The sequence below is a fragment of the Notolepis coatsorum genome (genome assembly GCF_963971535.1).
Source record: "Notolepis coatsorum genome assembly, chromosome: 7".
NCBI lineage: Eukaryota > Metazoa > Chordata > Actinopteri > Aulopiformes > Paralepididae > Notolepis > Notolepis coatsorum.
The window spans coordinates 112,972,725-113,000,042 of record NC_140171.1 but is presented as its reverse complement, the minus strand read 5'-3'; the positions used below and the strand labels follow the sequence as shown (position 1 = coordinate 113,000,042).

At 44.2% G+C, this 27,318-nt stretch overlaps 1 protein-coding gene across 1 annotated transcript in view; it reads right to left on the bottom strand.

The window, feature by feature from the left end:
* The window catches only part of LOC311231325 (STE20-like serine/threonine-protein kinase), an 86,757-nt gene that overhangs the window by 14,315 nt on the left and 45,124 nt on the right, over positions 1-27,318 (bottom strand). Inside the window, exons 6-12 of the mRNA XM_084317877.1 lie at positions 26,357-26,551; positions 25,795-25,876; positions 24,825-24,959; positions 23,479-24,255; positions 23,249-23,379; positions 16,149-16,272; positions 14,167-14,346 (exon numbers count right to left, since the gene is read on the bottom strand). Of these exons, the coding sequence (XP_084174003.1) occupies positions 14,167-14,346; positions 16,149-16,272; positions 23,249-23,379; positions 23,479-24,255; positions 24,825-24,959; positions 25,795-25,876; positions 26,357-26,551 (1,624 nt within the window). The remainder of the gene's footprint in view (positions 1-14,166; positions 14,347-16,148; positions 16,273-23,248; positions 23,380-23,478; positions 24,256-24,824; positions 24,960-25,794; positions 25,877-26,356; positions 26,552-27,318) is intronic.

Genomic DNA, 27,318 nt, shown 5'->3' with positions numbered 1-27,318 from the left:
TCCCCGGCCCTGATCCACGACACGGAAGCCTTTCATCAAAGCACGGAGCCCTTTCTGGAATACCCAGACCGCAGCTGTCCAAGGGAATAGTAACCGAACAACATGTCAGTAAGTAAGCAGGACGTTTGTGTGTATGAGTTTACTGCAGGCTAAGTATGGCTTGAGCCAATGAACCAGACACAGGGACAACTAAATAACATGCTGTCAGATTAAAGCAGCCTTCTCGGTTCAACAAGGTCCCGGCCTGCCAGTGCATATCTGGGGGTGGCAGGAAATGTCATACGATTTCCTTATGCACTCTACTCACATTTGCTCAAACTCGCAACATGTGACGGCCCTCCCCCTCTGCCCGCTGTCCTCCTTCGCTTCGTGGGAGGTGATTGGCAGAGTGGGGCAGGTCGTCAGCCAATTTACCTCACCTGAGTCATTAGGACATTAGGCAGCATTTAAGACGGGTCATGTTAACAGATCTCTCTCTTTTCTCCCCCATTATTCTTAGCTTAGCTCGTCCCCCAGGTCTCGACCTGCCATGTGGGGTTAGCTGGTGTTTTTTGGTGTACTTTCTTTTACATTCACTGCAGACATTACTGATGATCAGCATGACCTTTTTTTGTGTTTTGGTAATTTTTTTGCTTAATTGAGCAAAGACAATACAGCCGGGACCAGCAGGACAGTTTTCCCGCAAGCAGTCAGGCTCATGAACATTAACGGCCTGCTACGCGTCTGCTGTGTCTCTCACACACACACACACGCACACACACACCCACGTTCACGAAATTCAGATCAAACTGTAAAACTAGGCATTTCAGATCAGATCCAGCAATTATTTCTCACATATAATGTTGTCAGAAACATATTTTAGTAAAAGGTGGAAAAAGAGAAAGAATGAACGAACTTGACAAAAAAAACTTTAAAAATAAATTGCTGAGCAAAGCGCTGGCAACTACTTTGAGCGTGGCGGACAGACAGAAGTGTATAACGGCCTTTATGGCAAGAGGTCGGGTGCAAAGATCACTGGCGCCATTTATCTGCCATTCACAGCCAGCTGGTTTGTTTTGGCCTCTGGCAGTGACAGTATCTCTCTCTCGCTCGCACGCAAGGATGAGGTGCGAACACAGCAGCATTCAAAGAAGAGTTGAATTCAAGGATGAGCTGCAAAACACAGCAGCATTCAAAGACGAGTTGAAATCAAGGATGAGCTGCAAAGAACAGCAGCATTCAAAGATGAGTTGAATTCAAGGATGAGCTGCAAAACACAGCAGCATTCAAAGATGAGTTGAATTCAAGGATGAGCTGCAAACATTTTTAATTAAATAAAAAGTCAAATAGAACCAAACTGTCCCTTTGGATCACCGTTTCCAGGAAGGACAGTCGATTACAAAAGCCTTGAATCTCACTGAACGGGGTGAGTCCAGCGGGATCTAAAGCTGCAGTTATGGACTTTGTGGTGATCAGGCTCTGTAGCCTACTACATTATTCTATTTATATGGTTATATAGTTATGGCTACTACAGTTGTTTGTTTTGGACTTTACTATATAAATGGACTTTGTGCTGATGGGCTGTCTATAGGCTACTACAGGGATACAGGGATACAGGAATTTTAATTGCCAGGGGAAACCATTAATGACAATAATAATACACTGCTTGGGATTTTGCCATGTGTATTAATAGTTAAGGTTGCAATGGTAATGTTGGTAATACATTTCAGCGGCCTACTGGTACAGCATGCAGTATTCATGCTTTTTTACAGCTTGTAAATCACCTATTAGTAGCCTGGTGTTGGTTTGGGGACGGGGTGTTTTTGTAATGTGGCTCTTTCAGAAATATTATTTGTCAATGTGGCTCCTGAGTTGGCCAAGTCTGAGTACCACTGGCCTAGAGTATCCATCCCTTATGCTTAGCCTAAGTGGTGGTATTAAAGGCTGGTGTGTTTGTAAGTGCTTCGATGGGGCATGGGTGGAGGAATATCTGCAGGCTGATTGTGGTGGGCCCTGTCTGGGTCAAAAAGTCCAGGGTTTAGTCCCAGTCCGTCCCTGACTCCACATCTCATTTAATTAAAGAAGCATTTGCACTTGTAAAAGTCACGTTATCGATTATTTTCTGTTATATTGTGTTACACAGTGACGTAGATATACATGAAAGAAAAGGCTGAACTAAAAAGTAAAAACCAGGCATTCTAGCAAGAAAGATTGGACTTCGAACGAGGCATTTCAAGCAGTTCATGGAACAGTGATTCCTGTCGGAGAGAATAACTCCCCTTGGCATGGACTTTGGATTGTGTAACTCTGCAGACGTTCTACATGCACCTCCAGCTATACAACATACTAAAGGTAAGGGGAAAATATTTTAAAAAGCACAATATGGCCTTTAAATACTGACGGAGCAATAGAGTTATGCCAGTATGCGTGAACAAGCTGGCATGCTGTTACAGCAATGTCACATTCTACATGCTAGTGGTAAGTTATATACATTTAAAATAAAACCCATCTAAATAGGCACTAATAAGATAAGACAAGATATTCCTTTATTGATCCCCTTAGGGGAATTTTGGGCGACAGGTATGGGCAGGGTAATAGTAGAAAGACATAAATATAACAATACAATTTGTAAAAATGTAGTGTAAACAAAGGTGCATATGAGGGTCTATATACCCTATTGGTTATATCAGTGGTTCTCAAACTTTTTACACCAAGTACCACCTGAGAACGTAGCTGGCTCTCCAAGTAACACCATATGACCGGCGTTAAAATACAGTCTATTCAGCTAAGCACAGTTCACGCAGGAGGCAAATGTATTCCTAATATCATTATTTATTGTTAACTCTTGTCAGACACAGCCACAATGTACAAAGGGATAGCACTAGAACTAGCAAACGCTTCCACACAACTGATACAATGCAATGAGAACATAATAACTAACATTCTCATATAGCAAGTGAGAAAATTAAGAATAACTGTATTTCAGCAAATGTACTTAATTCTCTCTCTATCTCTCTCACACAGCAAGCAATTGTCCTTCATTCTCTCGCACGCACACACACACACACACACACACACACACACACACACACACACACACACACACACACACACACACACACACACACACACACACACACACACACACACACACACACACACACACACACACACACACACACACACACACACACACACACACACACACACACACACACACACTTATTTTGTTACAAAAACTTAATTTCCTTCATTCTGGTGCAGGCATTTTTGAATTGTTACCCTTTGAATGCCAGTGTTTGTGATGGGCATCACAAATTATTGTAAAAAAGAAAACACATATTCAATACATTTTTAAATGTTTACCCTTTAAATGCCAGTTTGTGTGATGGCATCACAAATTATTGTTAAAAAAAACACAAATTAAAATATTTTCAATATATCAAATGCAAAGTAAATTTTTCTGGGGGGATTGTTACAGGCTAGGCATGTGTCAATGATTAGCAACAACACAGATTTTGATGGATTTTTTATAATGTCAGATTTAACACCAACTCTTTTCAGAAAAGTGGGAGTATTTCATTTATCTGACATTACAAAAAATCTAAAAAAATAAATGGTTATGATCAGGGCTGAAGTTGAATTAAAGATTTATGACTGTTTAGACTGCATTACTCTCTGTCACAGTGATCTCCTGGTTGTTCCCCACTTAGGTTATCTAACTATCGCGCCGCCGCAACCAGAAACCCTGGCCTGGCCTGCTTCTAAGTTCAGTGACCTGACTGCAAAAAATTTAAATAAATAAATAAATAAAGTATAATTTTGATTTTTTTTGGAAATGTTTTCAAGTACCACCAGCAGTACCACCAAGTACCACTAGTGGTACGCATACCACAGTTTGAGAACCACTGGGTTATATAATACGTTACCATAAATATAGGCAATAAAGAATTTGAATCTGAATATTATATACTATGAGTAAGAATAAAAGTAAACAGTATTACAAGGTGCATTATACACACGGTAAACTAACTGACATGATATACGTCATACGTTGTAGTCCGTGCAGGTTGTGGTGGTTAAGAGTCAGACACACTTAGTGGTCAGACACTCCTAATAGTTCTCGAGTTCTGCAGCTGTTAGTTCTCCAGTGTTAGTTAGTTGTCTTTACTGTAACATGACCATGTAATGCGACCATAGAACTGTGGCGCGGTGCGCACAAGTCTCACACTCCTTCACAAAGTGCCTCGCGCAATCTGAGAACACTGCTTTCTTCTGGGAAAGGGAGAGCAGCACAGTACAGAACAGCCACTGGATATGGAGGAGAGAGGCCAGTGTCCAAATCAAAGGAGACATTAACAGGAGACACAGCTTCGCTTACATCCTGTATGGGGACGTGGCAGAGAGGGTACAGGAGGACAAGTGAAGGGACTGTCCTGTATGGGGACGTGGCAGAGAGGGTACAGGAGGACAAGTGAAGGGACTGTCCTGTATGGGGACATGGCAGAGAGGGTACAGGAGGACAAGTGAAGGGACTGTCCTGTATGGGGACGTGGCAGAGGGTACAGGAGGACATGTGAAGGGACTGTCCTGTATGGGGACGTGGCAGAGGGTACAGGAGGACATGTGAAGAGACTGTCCTGTATGGGGACGTGGGGGAGAGGGTACAGGAGGACATGTGAAGGGACTGTCCTGTATGGGGACGTGGCAGAGAGGGTACAGGAGGACATGTGAAGGGACTGTCCTGTATGGGGACGTGGCAGAGAGGGTACAGGAGGACAAGTGAAGGGACTGTCCTGTATGGGGACGTGGGGGAGAGGGTACAGGAGGACAAGTGAAGGGACTGTCCTGTATGGGGACGTGGCAGAGAGGGTACAGGAGGACAAGTGAAGGGACTGTCCTGTATGGGGACGTGGCAGAGGGTACAGGAGGACAAGTGAAGGGACTGTCCTGTATGGGGACGTGGGGGAGAGGGTACAGGAGGACATGTGAAGAGACTGTCCTGTATGGGGACGTGGCAGAGAGGAGGACATGTGAAGGGACTGTCCTGTATGGGGACATGGCAGAGAGGAGGACATGTGAAGGGACTGTCCTGTATGGGGATGTGGCAGAGAGTACAGGAGGACATGTGAAGGGACTGAATCATAGCGTGGGCCACTCCACAGCAGTAAATCAGAGAGCTGGAAGGAGAAGAGCAGGGGTGATGGGCTTGAAGAATCAACTAGTCAAGGAATCCAAATGAACACAGCTGTGGAACGGGTGCCACGACACAGATGTCTTTTTTTTCTTTTTTTTATCCACTTTTTCTCCTTATTTTCTATTTTTCTCCCATCCCAATTAATTAGATTAATTAATTACACAGCAAATTATCACATTATGAAAATTTACAAAAAATTAATAAAAAAAAGCAAATGTAAGATTTATGATTTCTTTTTTTAATATCATTCATTCCATAATAACGTAGAATAAACATTTACAAACTTTTTTTTTTAAATGGTCCATTTGCATGTTCTTGGTATCTGATTCTAGGGACATCTATGGATCTCAGGGAATGTATTCCCAGTGTCAGAAATACTGTGTCTGTTACTAGGCTTGAGTAAATTGTAATGAACCAAATGAGAATATCAATTCAATTATTTTTTTAAATTAAAATTTTTTACTGTGAATAACACCATGCTAAAATTTACCAGACCTGAAAAATCTAAGCAAATGAATAAAGGGAAGATGATTAAACAGAAGGTTTTGTAGATACAGTACTAAATTCTGCCATCCGGACACATGCAAAAAAATTATCGCCTGACCAACACAAAAAAAAATCTGAAAAGTCTAAATAAAGTATGATGAATCCATTGTGTGCTGCTGATATTAATATTATGGATCTATTATAGTTATCATTGGCCACACTCCTATGCCAATTATTTGGTTTGGCAACTTCTTCTCCTGGCGTGTGTCTTTAGACCTGCAGCTCCGTTGAGGCAAGCCAGGCCAGTTCCATCAGACCGCATTCTCCATACGGTGGCCGGTGTTTGGGGCAACTGGTGATGTTATGTTCCACAGTCTGTGCAGGGGCTCCACACTCGCATGAGGCACTGTCCTTGAGGCCCCACCTCTTCATTGAGGCAACCAGAGACTGTCCGCAGGACGCTGTTGAGAACAACATCCAGCTTCTTCACGTGGGTGCTACGGCACCAGACCGGGCGCAGTACTCGGCGGCAGAGAACACCAGGGCCAGTGAGGAGATGCGCAGTGTGAGAGATGCGCGGCACGGGCAGTTGTTTTTCCCCTGGCCCCTTCCAGGTGTTGTTTGAATGACAGTGTTCTGTCAAGCTTCACACCGAGGTATGTGGGGGTATGTTGGTACTGTAGCCGGACGTAATCCACCATGACGCTCATCTCACGGGTCGCTTCCCTGTTGTTGAGGTGGAACATTGTAGACATCGTCTTTCCCATGCTGAGCTTGAGACGCCAGTTCCTCAGGTATGAATACAGGATGTTCATATCTTCAGTGAGGCCCTCTTCGGCTGCTTCCCAAGTTGGCTTGCTGAGTAGGATGGCCAGGTCGTCTGCATAGCCATACTGCTTTGATTGAGTTGCAGGCAGGTCGTATATGTAGATGTTAAACAGCATCGGTGCCAGCACTGAGCCCTGTGGGACGCCATTCCTAAGTTTCCTCACTCTGCTGCATGGCCGTTGCTGGTGTGTAGCCGGAAACTGCGGTTGCTCAGCATCTCCATGATGAAGCTCACCATGTGCTTGTCTGGGATGGTTTCCAGAAGCTTCATGTGGAGACCACGCAGCCATACAGTGTCATATGCAGCTGTGAGATCCAGGAATACAGCGCCGGCCTTCTCACCTGCCTGGAAGCTGTCCTCTATGTCTTGGCACAAGAGGGTCACCTGGAAAAGCCAGCTTGTTCTTTGGGCAGCTGGGGGTCGATCACTGGGTTGAGACGTGAGTGGAGGAGGCGTTCCAGGAGCTTGAAAGGCACACATAGTAGTGAGATGGGCCGGTATCCCTTGGGGTCATCGCTAGGCTTATTCGGCTTTGGCAGCGCGATCACCTTGGCTCGGCGCCAGATCTTTGGCAGCCTCACGCAGCGGAAACACATGGAGAGGAAGGAGCACAGCCAGTCGGTTGCCTTCTTGCCTTGGTGTTTAATGTATTCCGGGTGGATGTTGTCAACGCCTGGTGCCTTACCGGTTTTCAGCCGTCTGATGGCCTGCTCGATTTCTTGTGCTGTGAAATCGTGGGATAGGTTGGAGTCACATCCCATCGCCCTGTGCAGTTCATGGACTCGATGTTGTTCTGGCGAAGTCCTTGTCTGCATTTGGGAAGCGGCCGTTGCTCAGCAGTAGCAATGCGATGGAGTTTGCCGTGATGGGACACTGTGCTGTGGTTGTCGACCTGCCTGTCAGCTTGTTCATGTCTGCCACGCCTTTCGGCTGGAGTGTGTGAAGTCGATAGCGCTGCCAGGATCCTGATGAGAGTCCGTACGATCACATAACCCCCATCCTCCACTCACTACACTGGCTCCCCGTCTCATCCCGGATCAACTACAAAATCCTGACGATCACCCATAACTGCATAAACGGACACCTCTACCTTCAGGAACTCATCACTCCACAATCCTTCACCCGCACCCTCAGATCCGCAGGTAGCCTGCTCCTTCAGGTCCCCAATACCCGGCTCTGCACCATGGGTGACCAAGCCTTCTGCACGGCTGCACCACGCCTGTGGAACAGCCTCCCCATCCAGCTGAGGGCACCACAGAGCCTGGACTCTTTTAAAACAGGCCTGAAAACCTACCTATTCAAAAAGGCCTTTGACGGTTAGCTTTTTATTTTAATTTTCTTGCGCTGTTGTTTTTAAATTGTTTATACTATGTTTTTAATTAACTATGTTCTATTTTTATCTTACTTTTATTCTTTATTTTATTTTTGTTTTACTAATAACTATTTTATTTTAATTTTCTTTAACTATGTTCTAACCCTGTAGTGTAGCACTTTGGGATCCCAGCGAACAAAAAGTGCATTACAAATCCAATCTATTATTATTATTATTATTATTATTATTATTATTATTATTATTATTATTACTGTCTCTGTCCATCTTTGCCTTCGTTTCTCATTCAGCCTGCAGAATAGGTTGTTCGCTGTTACGTCCCGGTCTTCACTGGTTTGAGCTTCTGTGTGGGCGCGGAGTAGGTCCTCACTTTCGTCATCCCAGCAGGGAACATAGGCTTTGCGTACACCACGGGGGATGTTGTTCTTGGCGGCAGCCAGTATCATCTTGCAGTATGAGTCATAGGCGTTGTTCAAGTTGGAGGGGCACGGGTGTGGGAGACCAGCAGCTGCCTTGTTCAGTTGTTGCGTGAAGCCTACCCAGTTTGCTTTCCGGAAGTTCCACCTTTTGGTGTCTTTTCCTTCCACAGGCTGGATCAGTGATGGTATGGTTATGAGTGATGGGCGATGGTGTGACCGGGGGAATCTGTCCAGGATACGCCTTACTGGTGTTCATTGTTGCGACATTTTGCGAAGGCCAGGTCCGGGTTGGTTGTGCTGTTCCAGCGTGTGCAGAGTGGAGAGTGCGTGGCTCCTTTGGGTCATACAGGAGTGTTGCATCGACAGCCGAGGCCCATTCTGTCAGGAAGTCACCATCAGCGTTGGAGCTGCTGTATGCCCAGTCTGTATGATGGCTGTTGAAATCACCAGCATATACGGCAGGGACTGGGACATCCGGCACGGATGTTGGGACCAACCTAATCGGAGGCGGCTTGTAGATGTTGACAATGGTAGTGTCTTGCACTTTGGTTGTAATCCATTCCACCTCTGCATCCTCTGCGGACTGTGTTACAGCTGACCAGTCAATGTCGTTCTGGACGAACGTGGCTATGCCGTGATGTTTGTCGGCAGTATAGCCAGCCAGGGCGTACCCAGGAAGCTTCAGGAAGTTTGGCAACCAAAAGCAGGCTTGCCAGCATGATGCACAAAATGACTATGAAGGTAGTGGGGCAGAAATAATGAGCCCATAGAGAGCCTGTACGAGCAGGTAGTCATGAAACAAGCAACATAAATCATTGCTGACCTTCCAACACCCTCGCTTCTCTGAATATGAAGCTCAACCATGAGGAAAAAGACCCTGTGTGCCAACGTGCAAATCAAACTGCTTGAAGCTACCTCTTGTTCCAGCCTGCATCGAGCTTGGAGCTACCGCTTGTTCCAGCCTGCATCGAGCTTGAAGCTACCTCTTGTTCCAGCCTGCATCGAGCTTGAAGCTACCGCTTGTTCCAGCCTGCATCGAGCTTGGAGCTACCTCTTGTTCCAGCCTGCATCGAGCTTGAAGCTACCGCTTGTTCCAGCCTGCATCAAGCTTGGAGCTACCTCTTGTTCCAGCCTGCATCGATCTTGGAGCTACCGCTTGTTCCAGCCTGCATCGAGCTTGAAGCTACCGCTTGTTCCAGCCTGCATCAAGCTTGGAGCTACCTCTTGTTCCAGCCTGCATCGAGCTTGGAGCTACCGCTTGTTCCAGCCTGCATCGAGCTTGGAGCTACCGCTTGTTCCAGCCTGCATCGAGCTTGGAGCTACCGCTTGTTCCAGCCTGCATCGAGCTTGGAGCTACCGCTTGTTCCAGCATGCATCGAGCTTGGAGCTACCTCTTGTTCCAGCCTGCATCGAGCTTGGAGCTACCGCTTGTTCCAGCCTGCATCGAGCTTGGAGCTACCGCTTGTTCCAGCCTGCATCGAGCTGCATTTGTGCGAGGCCCCCCTTCCCACGAGGCCCTGTGCGACCGCACTGCTCGCACCCCCCCCGAGGCGGCCCTGTATACACACACACTACTGTGAGAAAATAATAATCACACACAAAGGGATAATGGCTTATAGCAGACTTAATGATTTTAGAATATTTCAGATAATAAAATTAAATGTTTATATCATCAACTATCCAGTTAGTATTTATACTGTCTGTAACGTTTGGCTACTTTAAATCATTGAATGTAGAGAGAGAGCGAGAGAGAGAGAAAGGGCGAGAACGAACGAGAGAGCCTCAGAGCAATGCGGAAGCACATGTTGGTTGCCGAAAGTATCCCCTCGGGTTTTGTTCTAGGTTCGCGTTTTGATCGTCTAAGCTGCCGTAGGTGATGACGTCACACTCGAATGTAAACAGGAAGAGTCTAACACGGAGATGGAAAGTGGATGATATACAGAAACGAATAACCAATAAATATGTTTAAACTTCTGTTGTCAAGCGTTGTCAATATAACCCACCCCCTTTCCTCACTTTTCCGCCGTCCATGCTACACTCGGGACGACTACACTAACGTTAGCCTATAGCTCCGCCGTCCCTGCTACACTCGGGACCACCAGCTAACATTAGCCCATTGCTCGTGTCAATTAAATTGCATGTTATTAAAGGTCCGCGCTGGTCTGTCTAATGAAATTACAACCGCAACATTATGTCGCCTGTACAGCCCTGGTTGTAGGCTAATGTTAGTGTAGTGAAATGCGAATGAAGGGTTGAAATCACTACTCGCAAGCTTGCGAGTAGATATCATTTTTCATTCGCACCGGCCAAATTAGGGGGCAATTTGCGACCATCTCGTCGCAGTGTACAGCCCTGCATTGGCAAGAGTTTATCTCATTCTATACCACGGCACGAAAAATAAAAGAAATACTTATATTAGAGACCGGCCTGTGTTTGTCTAAATGCATCAACACCCCCGTCCATTATAAGAGGCCCCTCCTTTATTGGAGGTCCCTCCTCTATTTGAGGATTTACGGTATACGGTTTTTAATTTGTCGTTAAAAAATAACTACACTTACCAGTGTACGGCAGGAAAATGCCTGGCGTTCAGTGTTGTCGCCTAATACACATCAAGGCCAGCTTATACCACGCTAGCTAACGTTACCTAGCTAAAGTTAACGTACTAGACGTTAGCAATTGTCTACTGTCGTGTCCATAAGTTCCCTGGCAGAATACTTTGTTGGTGAGGACAAAAGTATACAAAGAGGAGAGAACCATTTTAAATCGGCGCATGTAGAGGAGTTTCGGGAATGCCGGCTAGCAAGCTACTAATGTTACGTAAAAAACAATAACGTTATAAACTATACAGAATATGTACAACGAAACAATGATTTACATTAGTATTTACAGTGATTTAATATGCAGCGAAATAGCGTTATACAATAAAAAATGTATAAATACAAATATGGTAACGTGGTTGTTAAAAATAGTGGTTAGCTTTAGAGATAAATGGTTATGATCACTGGAGCACTAGTGTTGGGTGAAACAGATACTAGCCACAGATTCAGGGTCAGTTATTTTCCCCATTGTACGAATTGTTAAGCTTATGGAACGTAAGGGAAAAACTTGATCCTAGGTCTGCGACTAAAGCCAGGAGTCTACGCAGTGGTGACGTCAGTCAGCAGTGCCAAAGTGAGTGTAGTTCCTCAGTGAACAAAAACATAAACGTTTGTTATTTTGCTACCTTTACGATTAATTGCGAATATTTTCATGTTGAGCTATAGATTGTAGATGAATACGCACAGCAAGGTACACCATGCAAATGTCCTTGCTTTATTTGTTTTAAACTAGACGATTTAGAAATGGGCAATGGGGAAATACATTGCGTTGGACAGAGGGTGGGACACGGAAATGACGTAACCACTACACCTCCCTATACATACAGTCAAATGTCCTTTTTATGTTTTGAAGATATTTTTATGTAAAGCAACTGTCTAGCATTGTGTTGACCACTTCTCGTGTTTTTATGTGAAGCAACGGGACTGTAGCACCGTGCCCAAGACAACCTTCCCCACGGGCACAATGAAGTTTACTTTACTCTACTCTACTCTACTCTACACAGAGCTGCCTCTATCACACAGTGATACACTGTCACACAGGCTGAAACAGGGTGTGAATGAACTGCTCTCAAATGGAACTTGCTGTAGGTGATTGATTGATTGATTGAAAACTTTATTAACAGATTGCAGAATGGGTACAATACAGTACAGCTCAATACACACAATTGTTAAGGGGATGCAGACCAGAGAAAGACTTTCGTCTTGTTTACACCAGGGTCCCCCATTTTCAATTCATCAGGACATATATGACATACATGACATACAGATAGTCAGTACTGCTACATCTATACATTTATGACATACCAGATTTGCAAATACAGTACTGTTTGTGATACAGAAGGAGTCAAGAAAAGGGAGTATATACATTTGACGTAGAAACTGTACATTGGAGGAGGTTGGGTGGGGGGGGTTGGGTACACTGGGATATTGACAACCATACTGGGTAATTTACATTGGAGGTGGGTGGGGGGGGCACATTGTATAAACAAGCAAAACTGTACATTGAGGGGGGGGGGGGGGGGACTCTGTACAAACAAACAAAATTGTACATTGGACTATTGACAAGACCATACTAGGTAAATGACTGTACATTGGAGGGGGTTGGGTTAGGATATTTACAGGGGCCAGTGTTGCATTGCAGTCTCCCGTAGGTGTCTCTTGAGAGAGGTTTTGAAAGTGGGTAGTGATCCACATTCCTTTACAGCTTTGGGTAGGGCGTTCCACATTGATGTGGCATAATTGCGAAACGTGTTTAGTCCCTTATTTGAGCCGAATCTGGGTTTAACATGATTTGTGGAGCTCCCTCTGGTGTTGTGATCGTGGTATTCACTGACCTTTGGGAAGTATTTTGCCATGTACATGGGTACCTTGGTCGTGTAGTGTATCTTGTAGACCAGGCCCATTGCAAGTTGCTGTACTCTGTCATCTACTCTAAGCCATCCTAGGTTGTCAAAGTGGGCAGGGGTGAGGTGGGTTCTAGGAGTAAGGTCAAGCAGTAGTCTGACCAGTTTGTTTTGAGATGTTTGTAATTTTGTTTTTAGCGCCTTTGAGGTGCTTTGGTACCATGAGGTGCAAGCATAGTCGTAGTACCCCTGAATGAGTGCTCCTGCCAGAGTCTTCAGGGTATTCTTGTTTACCAGAGAGGAGATCCGGTACAAGAATCGAGTTCGTTGGTTGACTTTTTTTATTACATTGGATGCCATTTTGTCACAGGAGAGATTAGCCTCTAGGATGGAACCCAGGTAGGTAATTTCATCTTTCCTTGTGACAATATTGTCACCCACTGTAACTGAGAAGCCGTCGGTCTTGCTGAGTTTGTTATTTGAACCGAAGAGAATGGACTCTGTTTTGCCCATGTGTAATGATAGTTTGTTATCAGCGAGCCATATGCAGATTCTGCCTAGTTCAGAGCTGAGGGTTTTTTCAACCTGTAACTTGTTCTTGTCAGAGACCAGCAGGGCTGAGTCGTCCGCAAACAGGAACAAGTTGCAGTCACAAGCTGACGACATGTCATTTGCATAAATTAGGAACAGTAGCGGTCCTAGTATGCTAGTATTTATTTATGTCGGGAAGACGGCATCCTGACTAGTCAACTCGACTTGAAAATTCGTACGCTCCAAAGGTGACTACATAAGAATAACTGAAAATGCCCATCCGTAGTGAAGAGTGAGTAGAATCTATGAAAGAAGGCCAAATATGGGTCTACAGAGCAGCACACTGTAGGTTAACAGAGAATCGATCACTCACAAAGAGTTTATCGATGCAAAGTGAGCTATAGGCCTAAAAAAAGGAAAGCATGGTGTTCAACAGCCTTAGCAACAGACAAGAGTTGTGAAGAAGCAATTAGCCAAAAGCAAAAAGAAAACAACTGAAAATCCACCTCAAACCTCAGCTGAATCGCACTTGTTACCACTTCCGGTGCGGTTTGGATAATATCCCCTTTAATACGTTTCAAGTGCTTGTCAAATGATTGGGCCACATTCCCACTTCCTGTTTGGTCTGTTGCCATGGGAGTAATAAACAATGCTGGGAAAAGAAAATCAAGACAAGAGCCGTGAATAATGATGCTATAGATAAATGTAGTAGTCTAGACTGAGGTAGCCACTCTAGGCCAAAGTTCAGTTATGTAACACCTAAAAGACAGATGTGTGTGTGTGTGTGTGTGTGCGCGCATTGTGTATGCTTAAGTATCAAAACAAATTACTATAAATAGGGACTTATCCGGGCCATTGGACTATTCAAAACCCCTTAAGGGGCCACACATAGGGCAGGGAGGCTTAACACACACAGCACCCATCGGCACAGCACACGGGTGTCCAAACACTTACTTCTTTCTTGCGGTTCTTCAGCATGTTCAGGAACTTGGACAGCTCCTTGTCCTGCTCGGCCTTGATGCGCTTGGCCTCGTCCCGCAGGCGGTTGGTGTGCTCCTGCTCCAGCCGCTCGATGGTCTGCTTCTGCTGCCGCTCCAGGTTCTCCACCTCCTGGTCGTACTGCCGCTTCTTGCTCTGGGGCGGGGGAGCAGAGGGAGGCAGAATATTACTTTATTGTCAACGTAGACAAGACGATTGAAATGTGTCTTTTCGCATATCCCTCCTAGTTACAGACACACAGTCCTCATATCCCTCCTAGTTACACAGACACATAGTCCTCATATCCCTCCTAGTTACATAGACTCAGTCCTCATATCCCTCCTAGTTACATAGACTCAGTCTTCATATCCCTCCTAGTTACACAGACACACAGTCCTCATATCCCTCCTAGTTACACAGACACACAGTCCTCATATCCCTCCTAGTTACACAGACACACAGTCCTCATATCCCTCCTAGTTACACAGACACACAGTCCTCATATCCCTCCTAGTTACACAGACACACAGTCCTCATATCCCTCCTAGTTACACAGACACACAGTCCTCATATCCCTCCTAGTTACACATACACACAGCCCCCCACACATTTCTGAGGTCGGAGCGCAGGGCACAGTTTTGGGGTTCGGTGCCCTGTTCTTTTTTTTAAAACTTTCTTTTTTTAGCGTTTATCGCTTTTCTGGTCAAGCATGACCGACAGAAACAGGTTGAAATGGGATGTAGAGCAGGGGAAGACATTCTGAGAAATGACAGCGGGTCCGGGAATCGAACTCGTGTCCCCCAGATCCGTGACGAGCACGGTTTTCCCCGACGCAGAAATAGCGCCGAGATATGCCCTGTTCAAGAGCACTTAGGCAGAGATGGTGGGCACCGTAGATGTAATACGAGCCACCCTTCAGTCACCAGCTCAGAGCTGAGATATACACCCTCTTGTCAGTGACGGGGATTGAACCGGCGACCTTTCGGTTACTCGCCGGCCTCTTTACCTCCAGTCCATCCTGCCTGCCTGTCTTTTTAAATTTTTTGAGGTGGAGGAGGGTTTGGGTCACATCGTTGGGAGCAAAAGGAAACAATATTCAACAACCGTCAAATGGGAGTTATGGGAGAGCGGACGCGATCAGAGTCTGCCTAGACTGATGTTTTAAATTCAAACTGAATGGAATGTCAGTGAGCCTTTAATGTGCTCCAGTAAGAAACGAGCGCTAACCAACAAAGACGCTAAAACAAATAGCTTATCTTGGGACGTTTCATTTGCATCTCGTTCAGCGCTGTAACAACAATGCTTTCTTTGGCCGACAGACAAAGACTTTCATTACCCAGACCAGAAAAAATTAGCGCACGATGATGTAATAACAGCAGTGTTTGTGTGTGTGTGTGTGTGTGTTTGTGTGGGACAGGAAGGGATAGGGGTGGGGTTATGAAAGGGGCAGTGAGGGCCATGGACAGGAACAACTGACTGGTGGATGCTGGGAAAGAGACTGGGCAAGTTAATCTTCATGTGTCATTCATTGAGAATGGAAATTTACAAAGGCGATACTAGTAAGTGAACACATTGGAAGGTTTAAAGGTCTCAAAAAAAAGAGAAAAGAAGACTAAAATGGTCTAGAGATCAGCGGTTCTCAACAGGGGGGCCGCGGCCCACTAGGGGGCCTCAGAGAGCTGCCAGGGAAGCCTTGAGTTTTGTAGTTTTGCAGTGTAATGTCAACAGTACTAAGCACTTAAATAAACTTTATTTTGAAAGCAAGCACTTTTGTCATCATTGTAGCAAAAAAGACAGGAGGGGAAAAGTCTTTATCGTATGTAGGGGGGCCCTGTGATATTTTATTGGACACAGGGGAGCCTTGGCAGCAGAAAGGTTGAGAACCCCTGGTCTAGATATGTCCTGCTGTACAGAGACTTTACAGTAGATCTTAAAGCACATTGGGACAGCAGACTCACCGTGGTTTCCTGCTCGAAGCGCCGGTAGATCTGTTCTTTCTGCTGCTGCAGCTTGTTGCTCAGCTGCTGCTGGGCCCTCTGCTCCTCCTTCTGCAGGAAACGCAGCTCCCTCAGCTCCTGGCGCCTGAGGAGGAGGTGGAGGGAAGGGAAGAAGCGGCAGGGAGGGGATACAGATGGAGCGACGGGGAGGTCAAGGTGATATACAGAAAAAGAGAAATGACATGATGTAAAGATATCTGGCCTCCTTTGAAATGGTAACGTACAGCTTTGAAGTATGTCATGGTTACTAATAGGGATGGGCGTGAGTAATCGAATACTCGTCAAATACGTCCACCAAAAGTGCCTGTATGTGCCAATGGAACAGAAAAGTTGCTTTAAAATCTCACTCTGAACTCTCGTGAGGTGTGAATGTGTTGCAGGAAGCTGGAAGCTGTGGAGCATAGATGGTGCACGCGTTACCGTGAGACGTTCGTTAGCTTAGCGTTATCCAAAAGATAAAAACAGCGGTTTGTGTTAGTGCATTTCCAAATTGTGCCAACAACATGTCGCCCACTTTGCGTAGCGTTCATAGACTAGTGATATGCGATATATATACGTATTAAGCACCAGGTGTATTGCTGTGCATCGTTATGTGAATTAATGAATAGTTTTATTTTCTGTCTTTGTTTACAGATAAATCAAAAACACACATGTGTGGACTTTCAAAAAGGAAAAGAAAAAATCACAAATGTACATATTCAAAGTAAGCTCACACACAAAATCCAAACTCAATGACCGAAAAAAGGAATAGGCTGAAGCACATGCTTATTTTTGCCTATCCTTTACAACTCTTAAAAACTAAATATACTTTAATATAAGAAAGAAAAACTTAAAATACTGTATGCCGCAAGATATAATATAATTTTTTTTCATTCTTTTTTGTTTGATGTTTTACTCAAAACTGTACTCCTGATTTTTTTTGTCCTTCAGGGCCTTTTTAAATCTCCCCTGAGAGGTACACAACTTCAACCCGTCACTAAGACTATTCCACAATTTAACTCCCAAGATTGAAACACATCTAGCTTTTACATTAGTTCTTACCTTTTTACATGTTTTTAAGAATACACAACCCTCTTAAATTATACTTTCCTTCTCTTGGTTGAAAGAGACATTGAATACAAGCTGGTAGGTTCTTACTCTTAGCACGAAAAATGATCTCCAAGGTTTTTAGGTTTTTATGTAAACCATATCTACACATTTTTATGTGCAGGACTTTATGAATAATGGATTTGTCGATTCAAGGTAACTAGCTTTATTTATTATTCTAATAGCTCTTTTCTGTAGTTTAATAATAGGATCTATATTTGTTTTATAAACATTCCCCCAGACCTCAACACAATATGACATGTATGGCACAACAAGTAAAAAATACAATATATGCATTGCAAACATTTCTGGTTTAACACTTTCATTGCCACACACGAGATATCTCGGGTTTCCGATAGTTATGTTGAAAGCCACTCACGAGATTTCTCGGATTTTTTTTTTTTAGCGATCTGAAATCATATTGCATCACGCGAGCCTACCCGAGTATACCCGAGCACCGCCGGCGATCATATGTGGAAAAAAGCGCCCCCTATCGTCTCCCAGATGACATAAGGGATTTTGGAATGGACTCAATGAAAATGGATGGGGAAAAAAATCCGGTACTCCACATTTTCCAGTCCACTGATCCAGCCGGGGTTACCACAGTTCATTCTGGAGCCTCTCAGCCCCGCGGAATCATGTACTGCACTGTATACACGTTGGATCCATACACTTATCGATTTTTTCGAATGGTGATCAGGAATTGGAATATACCAGTTGGATACCATCTGATGTCAGGTAAGGAATCTATGTTATCAGTGTTAGGATAATCAGACAAATTTTTATGAAGATATAGGCTGTTTTGTGAAATGGGCTCTTTCGGTTTCACTGGAAAAGTCCAAGAGGAAATGAACACGCGGATTATCCGTGCGCGGTGCGAATGTGCTTGCGTGCACGTATAATATTGATCATCTAGCGTTTATTTGAAAACGATTCATAAATAGGCAGACGAATATCGACGTTCTGGAATATTCCAGTAAAAGACGATTATCACAGAATGGTCTAGAATGAACTGTTTTTTTTTTCAAAACGGGTGCTTTTCAAAATGCTCTTAAACGGAAATGAAGCGATAAAAAACCAATCTGCCTTGACAGCACTGACTGGAAAAGTGTTCTTTGATAAGCGACGGGCAGATTAGACACATAGCACCGCAGCACCGCTCCAGCATCTTTTCAACCTCTCCCTGAGGCTGGAGAGGGTGCCCCAGCTCTGGAAGACCTCCTGCATTGTCCCGGTGCCCAAGAAGGGACGTCCCAGCACCCCCAACGACTACAGGCCAGTCGCTCTGACGTCACACGTCATGAAGACGTTTGAGAGACTGGTCCTGCAACACCTCAAGCCCCTGGTGCGTGACTCCCTCGACCCCCTGCAGTTTGCATACCAGGCAAACATCGGGGTGGAGGATGCCATCATCTACATGCTCCACAGAGCGTACACGCACCTGGAGAAGCCGCGCAGCTCAGTGAGGATCATGTTCTTTGATTTCTCCAGCGCCTTCAACACCATCCAGCCGTCACTGCTAGCGGAGAAGCTCTCTGCGATGCAGCTGGAGCACGGCTTGGTGGCCTGGATCAAGGACTACCTCACTGAGAGGCCACAGTACGTCAGACTAAAGGACAGTCAGTCTGACGTACTGGTGAGCAACACCGGCGCCCCCCAGGGAACTGTGCTGTCACCCTTCCTCTTCACCCTCTACACCTCAGACTTCTGCCGCAACTCCAGCGGGTGCCACCTGCAGAAGTTCTCAGACGACTCCTCCATCGTAAGCTACATCACCGACGATGATGAGGAGGAGTACAGAGCCCTGGTGGAGAGCTTCGTGGGGTGGAGCGACAGCAACCACCTCCAACTCAACACCAGTAAGACCAAGGAGCTGGTGGTGGACTTCCGGAGGGGCAAGAAGAGGCCCCCCCCGATTCCCATCTCCATCCGAGGGGTGGATGTGGAGATGGTGGACTCATACAAGTTCCTTGGGGTACACCTGAACAATAAACTGGACTGGTCGGACAACACAGAGGCCCTCTACAGGAAGGGACAGAGCAGGCTGTTCTTCCTGAGGAGACTCAGGTCCTTCAATGTGTGCAACAAACTGCTGCAGTCTTTTTACCAGTCTGTTGTGGCCAGCATCCTCTTCTATGCTGTGGCATGCTGGGGAGGCTACATCAACTCAAGGGACACCAACAAGCTCAACAAGCTGGTGAGGAAGGCTAGCTCCGTGGTGGGAGTCGAGCTACCTAGACTTGAGGTGATGGTAGAGAGGGGGATGATAAGGAAGCTGGATGCCATCATGGAGAACCCCTACCACCCCCTCTACGACGAGCTAGTCAAGATGAGAAGCTCGTTCAGCCACAGACTCATCCCCCCCCGACACTCAACTAACCGCCTCGGACAGTCCTTCATACCAGCGGCCATCAGGCTCCACAACAGTGGGCAGCGACTAGCAGCCTCCAGGCCCCACAACAGGGGGCAGCGACAGCGACTGCTACCAGACATTGACCTGGGACTTATAGGAACCCAAGGGGGACAAAGTAGACTACCCTGGTACTTTGATTAATGTATACTCAGTAGATAGTAAATTATTATAACACTACCTCTTGCATACTGCACCTCATGTGACACTGTGAATAATGTGAATATTCCTCAGCTAGTCAGATAGTAAATTATATTGACCATATTGATCAAATTGTTTACACTGCCTGTGTTGTCTTTTACTACCTGTATACTGTGTTGTTTTACTACCTGTACCCCTCCCCCCCTCCCCCCCATGCTGCTATGATGCCTGAATTTCCCCAAGGGGATCAATAAAGGAATATCTTATCTTATCTTATCTTATAGCCATAGATTAGGCGATATAAACGTTAACATTGAAGTGGACCGTGGCATCAAGGGGGTAAAAAGGAAAACCCGGCGTGGCACTCAAAGTATTAACAGCTCCCTTGTTTTGTATAGAATGCCAACAGATTTGGCTAATTTACGTTTGATATATTGTAGGGATGCTCGATATTGGCTTTTTTACCGATACCGATATACCGATATTGTCCAACTCTTAATTTACGATACCGATATCAACCGATACCGATATATGCAGGGTTTCCCCCCCCAAAAAACGTAATAATTTCAGGTAATTAACATTACATATCTCTTGTTGTGGAATTAACACAACATTATGCATACTTTTGACAATAAATTAAATCAGAATTTGTTCTTACTTGCTTGCCTGGGTAAATAAAGGTTATAGAAATGTAAAAAAAATATATATATATATTTTTAAATTGATACCGATATTTTCCGATATCACATTTTAATGCCGATATCGGCCGATAATATCGGTAGGCCGATAATATCGGACATCCCTAATATATTGTATATGTGGCTTCCAACAGAGTTTGTGATCTATAATCACACCTAAGAATTTTGTTTCTCTTTCAATTTCGGTTCCTTTTAAATTCAGTTTAATTTCACAGTCGGTAGGAACACCACCAAATACCATACATTTAGTTTTGTTTTCATTAAGAGACAACTTATTCCTATCAAACCATTTCTTTAACTTTATCAATTCCCTTTCTACTGTTTTCAATAATTATTTTATGTCCTCCCCTGAACAAAGTAAATTAGTATCATCAGCAAACGTAACAATTTTCTAAATATTCGATACTGTAAAAATATCATTTAAATAAAGTATAAATAACTTGGATCCCAATACGGAACCCTGTGGAACACCACAAGTTACTCTTCTAAGATGTGATTCTGTATTATTAATAGGGATGTCCGATATTATCGGCCTACCGATATTATCGGCCGATATCGGCATTAAAATGTGATATCGGAAAATATCGGTATCGGTTTTCAATTTTTTTTTTTTTTTTTTTTTTTTTTATATTTCTATAACCTTTATTTACCCAGGCAAGCAAGTAAGAACAAATTCTGATTTGATTTATTGTCAAAAGTATGCATAATGTTGTGTTAATTCCACAACAAGAGATATGTAATGTTAATTACCTGAAATTATTCCATTTTTTGGGGGGGGAAACCCTGCATATATCGGTATCGGTTGATATCGGTATCGGAAATTAAGAGTTGGACAATATCGGTATTGGTAAAAAAGCCAATATCGAGCATCCCTAATTTATTAATATTTACATATTGAAACCTATTATCTAAATAACTTCTTAACCAATGATGAGTGACACCTCTTATTCCATACCGTTCCATTTTTTGTAAAAGCAGGGAATGATCAATTGTGTCAAATGCTTTACGTAAGTCAATAAATACACCTATTGAGGGTTGTTTTTCATTAATTGCTGTTGATGTCCACGGAGTGAGACATAATGAAATCGGTAGTGTGTATGTATGTGTGTGTGTGTGTGTGTGTGTGATAATTCATGAGAGTACTTGATCTGGGAAAACATTAAATGGTAAATGGCTGCATTTATATAACGCTTTTATCCAAATCGCTTTATAATTTGTTCCTCACATTTTACCCATTCAATCACACACCGACGCCGGAGGCAACCATGCAAGGTGCCAACCTGCTCATCAGGAGCAATTAGGGGTTAAGTGTCAGGGACACTTTGACACGCTGCCCGGGAGGAGGGGTAATCTAACCGGATTACCAGATGACTGTCTGTCGTTCGTTCGTTCGTTCGTATGTATGTATGTATGTATGTATGTATGTATGTATGTATGTATGTATGTATGTATGTATGTATGTGTGTATGTGTGTATGTATGTATGTATGTATGTATGTATGTATGTATGTATGTATGTATGTATGTATGTATGTATGTATGTATGTATGTCACATTATTTTCGAATTTAATTTCGAATTTACATAAAACATGAGATTCTAACTTGAAGGGAGAAATTCTAATAATAAAAAAATATATATAATAATAATAATATCAGGTCAGGTCATATAAATGAGACTGTGCTGAAAAGAATGATACCAAACTAGGGCTGACCCCTATTAGTCGATTAATCGGTCGAAAGGAGCCGTAGTCGACTGGCCAACATCTTAGTCGAATATATATATATATTTTAAAAAAAAATAGTCGACTAACGGCAAATTTTGGCCAATCATAGTCGACCATCCAAATCCTTAGTCGGGGACAGCTCTATACCAAACATACCATGGTAAAAAAAAGTTGCCAAAAAGTTGCCAAAACTAAAATAGCTTAGACTTTTTTTAGGTTTAGGTATTTTTATAATTTTTTTTATTAGAATTCGAACTCGTCTACAATTCTGCAACGAATTTCGAATTAGATTTTTTGTTAAAGTGACAGCCCTAGTATGTATGTATGTATGTATGTATGTATTAGGGCTGTCCCCGACTAAGGATTTGGATAGTCGACTATGATTGGCCAAAATTTGCTGTTAGACGGAAAAAAAAAGAAAAAAAAAAAAGAAAAAAAAATTATATATATATATATATATATGGTATATATATATATATATAATATATATATATATATTTTTTCCATTCCATTTGGGCTGTGGGGGGTGCTTAATGTCTGAAGGAGTCGACTGAAGGCTTCTTGTCCTCTGCAAAAGCATGCAATTGGTCCACTGATGGATACATCTTGATATTTGTCTAGTCTAGTGTGTTCATTAGATGGGTGAAATCCTCTTTCAGTGCCTCTGTTGTGCCTGTTTTCGTAGGCAGTTAGCCTCTGGTAGGCGTGCCATTAGCGTTAGAGGCCTCTTTTCTTTTGGAAAGAATGATTTTTTTTTTTTTTTGTATTAGACTAAGAGGTTGGCAGTCGACTACGGCTCCTTTCGACCGATTAGTCGACTAATCGACTAATAGGGGTCAGCCCTAGTATGTATGTATGTATGTATGTATGTATGTATGCATGTATGCATGTATGTATGTATGTATGTATGTATGTATGTATGTATGTATGTATGTATGTATGTAAGTATGTATACGTATGTATGTATGTATGTATGTATGTATGTATGTATGTAGTAGTCACCTCAGGAATCTCATCTCCTCGTTTTTGGTGTCATTGTCAGTAATGATCTTCGACGTGGTCACGCTGACCTCCACTCCGTCCACCATGAATTTTCTAGTCTTCTTCATTGTCTTCTTCTGGCGCTTGATGTCCTGAGAAATTAAATGCAGCATAATTAATATCTGCGACTGCGATGAAAGACTAGTTGGGCCTCAGTGTTATGTATTTTTGTATGAGGAGTGAAGTCTTACCTGTGAGGAAATAGATCCCGGCTCTTTCGTTTTGGAGAGGAAGCTAGAGATGGAGAGGTTTAAGTCTATGCTACTGTTATCAGCAGTGGAACCCCGTCCTGAGTCGGAATCCCTCTCTTTGTCCTCCTTAGCTTTGTCTGGTACAACCTTCTCCTCCTCAGCAATGGGTTTATCCTCTTCTCTCTCCCTCTCTCCTTCATCCTCTCTCGGGACGGGCTTGTCGTCCACCGGTAGTGTCAAAGTCACCTTCAGATGTTTGTAAGGGTCCTCTTCCGTGGTCGCCGTGCTTGGTTCTTCCACAATGTCCATCTTATCTTCCTGCGGAGCCTCCGTAACCTCCGAGCTCTCCGTTGTGGCCTCGGGATTGGCTGGGATTTCTGCCGTGTCCACCTCCTTCTTGTCTTCATTGGCTATCTCCAGTTGTTCCATCTCCTTGGCTGGCGTTACTGGTTCAGCCTCGGTTTCTGGTGAGGTAATATCGTCCATTGCTTCTGGATGTTTCTCCTCCACCGGTTTCTGTTCCATCACTCCTCCGTCCTCTACCGGAAGGCTCCGGGTCTCCTCTGTCGGCCCAACGGCAGCAGGGGCGGTGGGCTCCTCGACAAAGCTAGTGTCCACGACATGGTTGGCTACAGGAGGCTGGTCGGGTGTGGCTGTGGGGGTGGGCACCACCAGCTCAACCTTCTCAGGGACGGACTCCAAGCTGGAGGGAGACAGGGGGATCTTCTCATCTTCCGAGCTGGCTACGCTGACATCAGATGGGGCACGTTTATGGCCCTTGATGAGATGAGTTGAAAAGACAAAATTTGAAATCATTTGAGAACATCAAGACATGGGGAAAAAGGGAAACTAGACTAGTTTTGGAAAATGTAAACCAGGCAAAAATATTTCTTAACACAGACGCAATTTCATTTCATAATAGACACAGACCAGCGTGGACCTTCAATTTGAGAAGCTATGACATCTAGCTATTCAGCCCTGTGTCCGACAGCCCTGTGACAACTCCTCTCACGAGTTGCACAGTTTCTATGGTTCAAATGTGAACGGTACCCATACCCAACCCTACTGGCAAACCCTTAGCCATGGATCACTCGGCTCGTGCATTGATGAAGAACGCAGCTATCGCTGTGAGAACTAATATTAATATTTTTTCTATTATTTTATTCAATGTTTTAAAAACGTTGTATATATTTTTTTAAAGATGCTTTTACCAAAAGATTATGAAAAAAATAACAGCCTATAAGATTTGGTCTTCAAAAGAGTATTTTTCCAAAAATGAATCTTGACCATTCGGACCAATACGGTAATTCCCTTTTGTAGACAAACGGTGGTAGATCTGTGCCTACCCGCCGTGCCTCCGTCTCCTCCGTCTCCTCCTCCTCCTCCTTGTGCTCCTCGATCTCCTCAAAGACCTCCGCCTTCGCCTCCGCTATCAGCTCCCTCAGTGGCTTGTTATCAGTCACACTGGTCACAAATGAATGCTGCACACAGGACACATACAGAAAATAAGTCATTAGTAAGTCATTCTACAGATAGAACACAACATATCTATTACTGGATGGTATCGTATGGCTACAGGACACAACAAAGCACATCCCATAGAGAAATCTTAATGGAATAAAATGTAATATCTGTGTTACCCTTGAGCAAGGCACTGAACCCCCAAAACTGCTCCAGGAGTGCTGCACTGAGGGGCACCCTAAGCTCTGATGAAATGCATATACTAATTTCAATTGCCTTGAATACATTGACAATAAAGTAATCTTTTTCTTCTTCTTCTAAAAGTCTCATTAAAAACAAGGCATCACCCCCTCCCCAGATAACCACACCTTCTCCTGTTTGGAAACTCGTTGCACATATTCCTTCGCCGGCCTGAGAATGTGCAATTCACCCCCCCCCCCCCCCCCCCTGGGTAACACACTCCTCCTGTAGACTCCTGTGTATTGAGAGCAGCTCCTATCTCCCTCTTGTCTTATCTGTAAGTAGTTGGCGGAGGAGCGCCTTTAATCCTTTTTAGAAAAAGAAAAGCCTCCCCCCCTGACATCAGCTCAAGCACAACAAGGGCACTAGAACACGTGGCCGTACACCCGGTGCTGCTGATCCACCTGACCGGTGAAAGGATGTTACCTCTGAGGCAAAATACGGCTGCTTATGCTTAAGAGTGGCAGGCGGTGCATTGTGGGAGGATGGGTGAAATATCACCCGTCTGGTGGAGGTGGGCTGATAAGGGGCCTGGGAGCGTCACCAGTGGGTGAGGTAAGGGGTAAGGGGGGTTGTGTGAGTGCTAGAAGAGAGGACAGAGGGCGGTTCACACACCTGGAGGAGCTGGGCCGTGGTCCATCGGTTGTCCACGTTCTTGTCCAGACAACGCTTCAGAAAATCACTGAACTCTGGAGACCTGACGGGCAAGAGAGGAAGCGGGTGAACGGTAAATCCACACAATGTTAGGGGCTGTACAATATACACAATTCATATATCAATATACCCATGTATACTCCATTTATATATATATATATATATATATAAATGCAGACCATTTACCACATATAGTATCCCATTTGAAAACCATCGCTACTATAAAAGTCATGCACTCATTTCAAAGACATGACTCTTAACACCCAGAGAATCTGTGTGCAGCTCGGGTGTCATACAAAGAAAAGGGAGTGAATCCATGCCAACAATCTTGGACACTCGCTAGAGAAGTACATGGCGTGAGTCTAAGGCACAGCGATTCCAAGCGGGGGCAAATCCAAGAGCAGCAAACCTCAAAAGCCCAGATTAAACTTTTCTCTTCACCCCTGGACAAACATACCACTCTTCCAGCCGCACGGTCAGTCCTCCCCAACACGGGCGACGGTCGCCCCATGCCGAGACTTACCAGCGGGAGGGCTGCATCAGGGTGGGAGGCTCTGCTTTGGCTATCTTCAGAAGCACCCTCATGGGGTTCATTTCGTGGTTGGGCGGCTCAATCTGCGCCAGTTCAATGAGGGTGACCCCTAGGGACCAGATGTCTGCCTTGTAGTCGTACGGACGGTCCTTGGACGTCTCGCACATCACCACCTCCGGAGCCATCCTGGGTGTGGAGAGAGGAGAGGGAACTCACTTGAAGTGATACGGCGCTGTGATATACTATAGTTTTTTAACGTGCATTAGCTTTGTATGCATTTGTGACCTGAAGTGATGTTACATGCTTGACTCCCATTAACGTCCTTACAGCTATAACTAAAAGATTTAGCTCATGCAACCAATGATTTATGAGTCACTCTTCTCAAGAAGTCAATTAGCCTGTTTTCAATTATTGATATAGAGCAGGGGTGGCCAACCAGTCAGAGACTAAGAGCCACAAAAATGACTGTGGTACCACAAAGAGCCACACCATATACCAGCGTTTCTCAACCTTTTTTTTCAGTCACGGCACCCTTCATATGTTTATAGGTCTCACCCTCTGGCCTCTGAAGTTGCTAATGTCTTTTTTATTTTGGCCTCACAGGGTTAAAAGTACCCTGTGAGACCCACGGTTGCAAAATTACAAAATCACTTTTAGCCATTTAAAAAAAGAATGTTTATTTAAAAAATGTTAAGCACATGTATAGTCAATTGGTCCTGTTGTTCAGCCTCACAATGCTATTTGATAGTAAATGTGTTTATATGTCCCACCCTCTGGCCTCTGAAGTTGCTAATGTCTTTTTAATTTGGGCCTCACAGGGTTAACCTCTTAAGCCCGAGATATACAGTAAAAGTGTATATTTTCAGCATTACGTTTGTTTACCAATTATTTTAACTGTTATTAGTGAAATATAAGATTATAGAAATCTCAGGGCATTGAGTCGGAAACCGGCG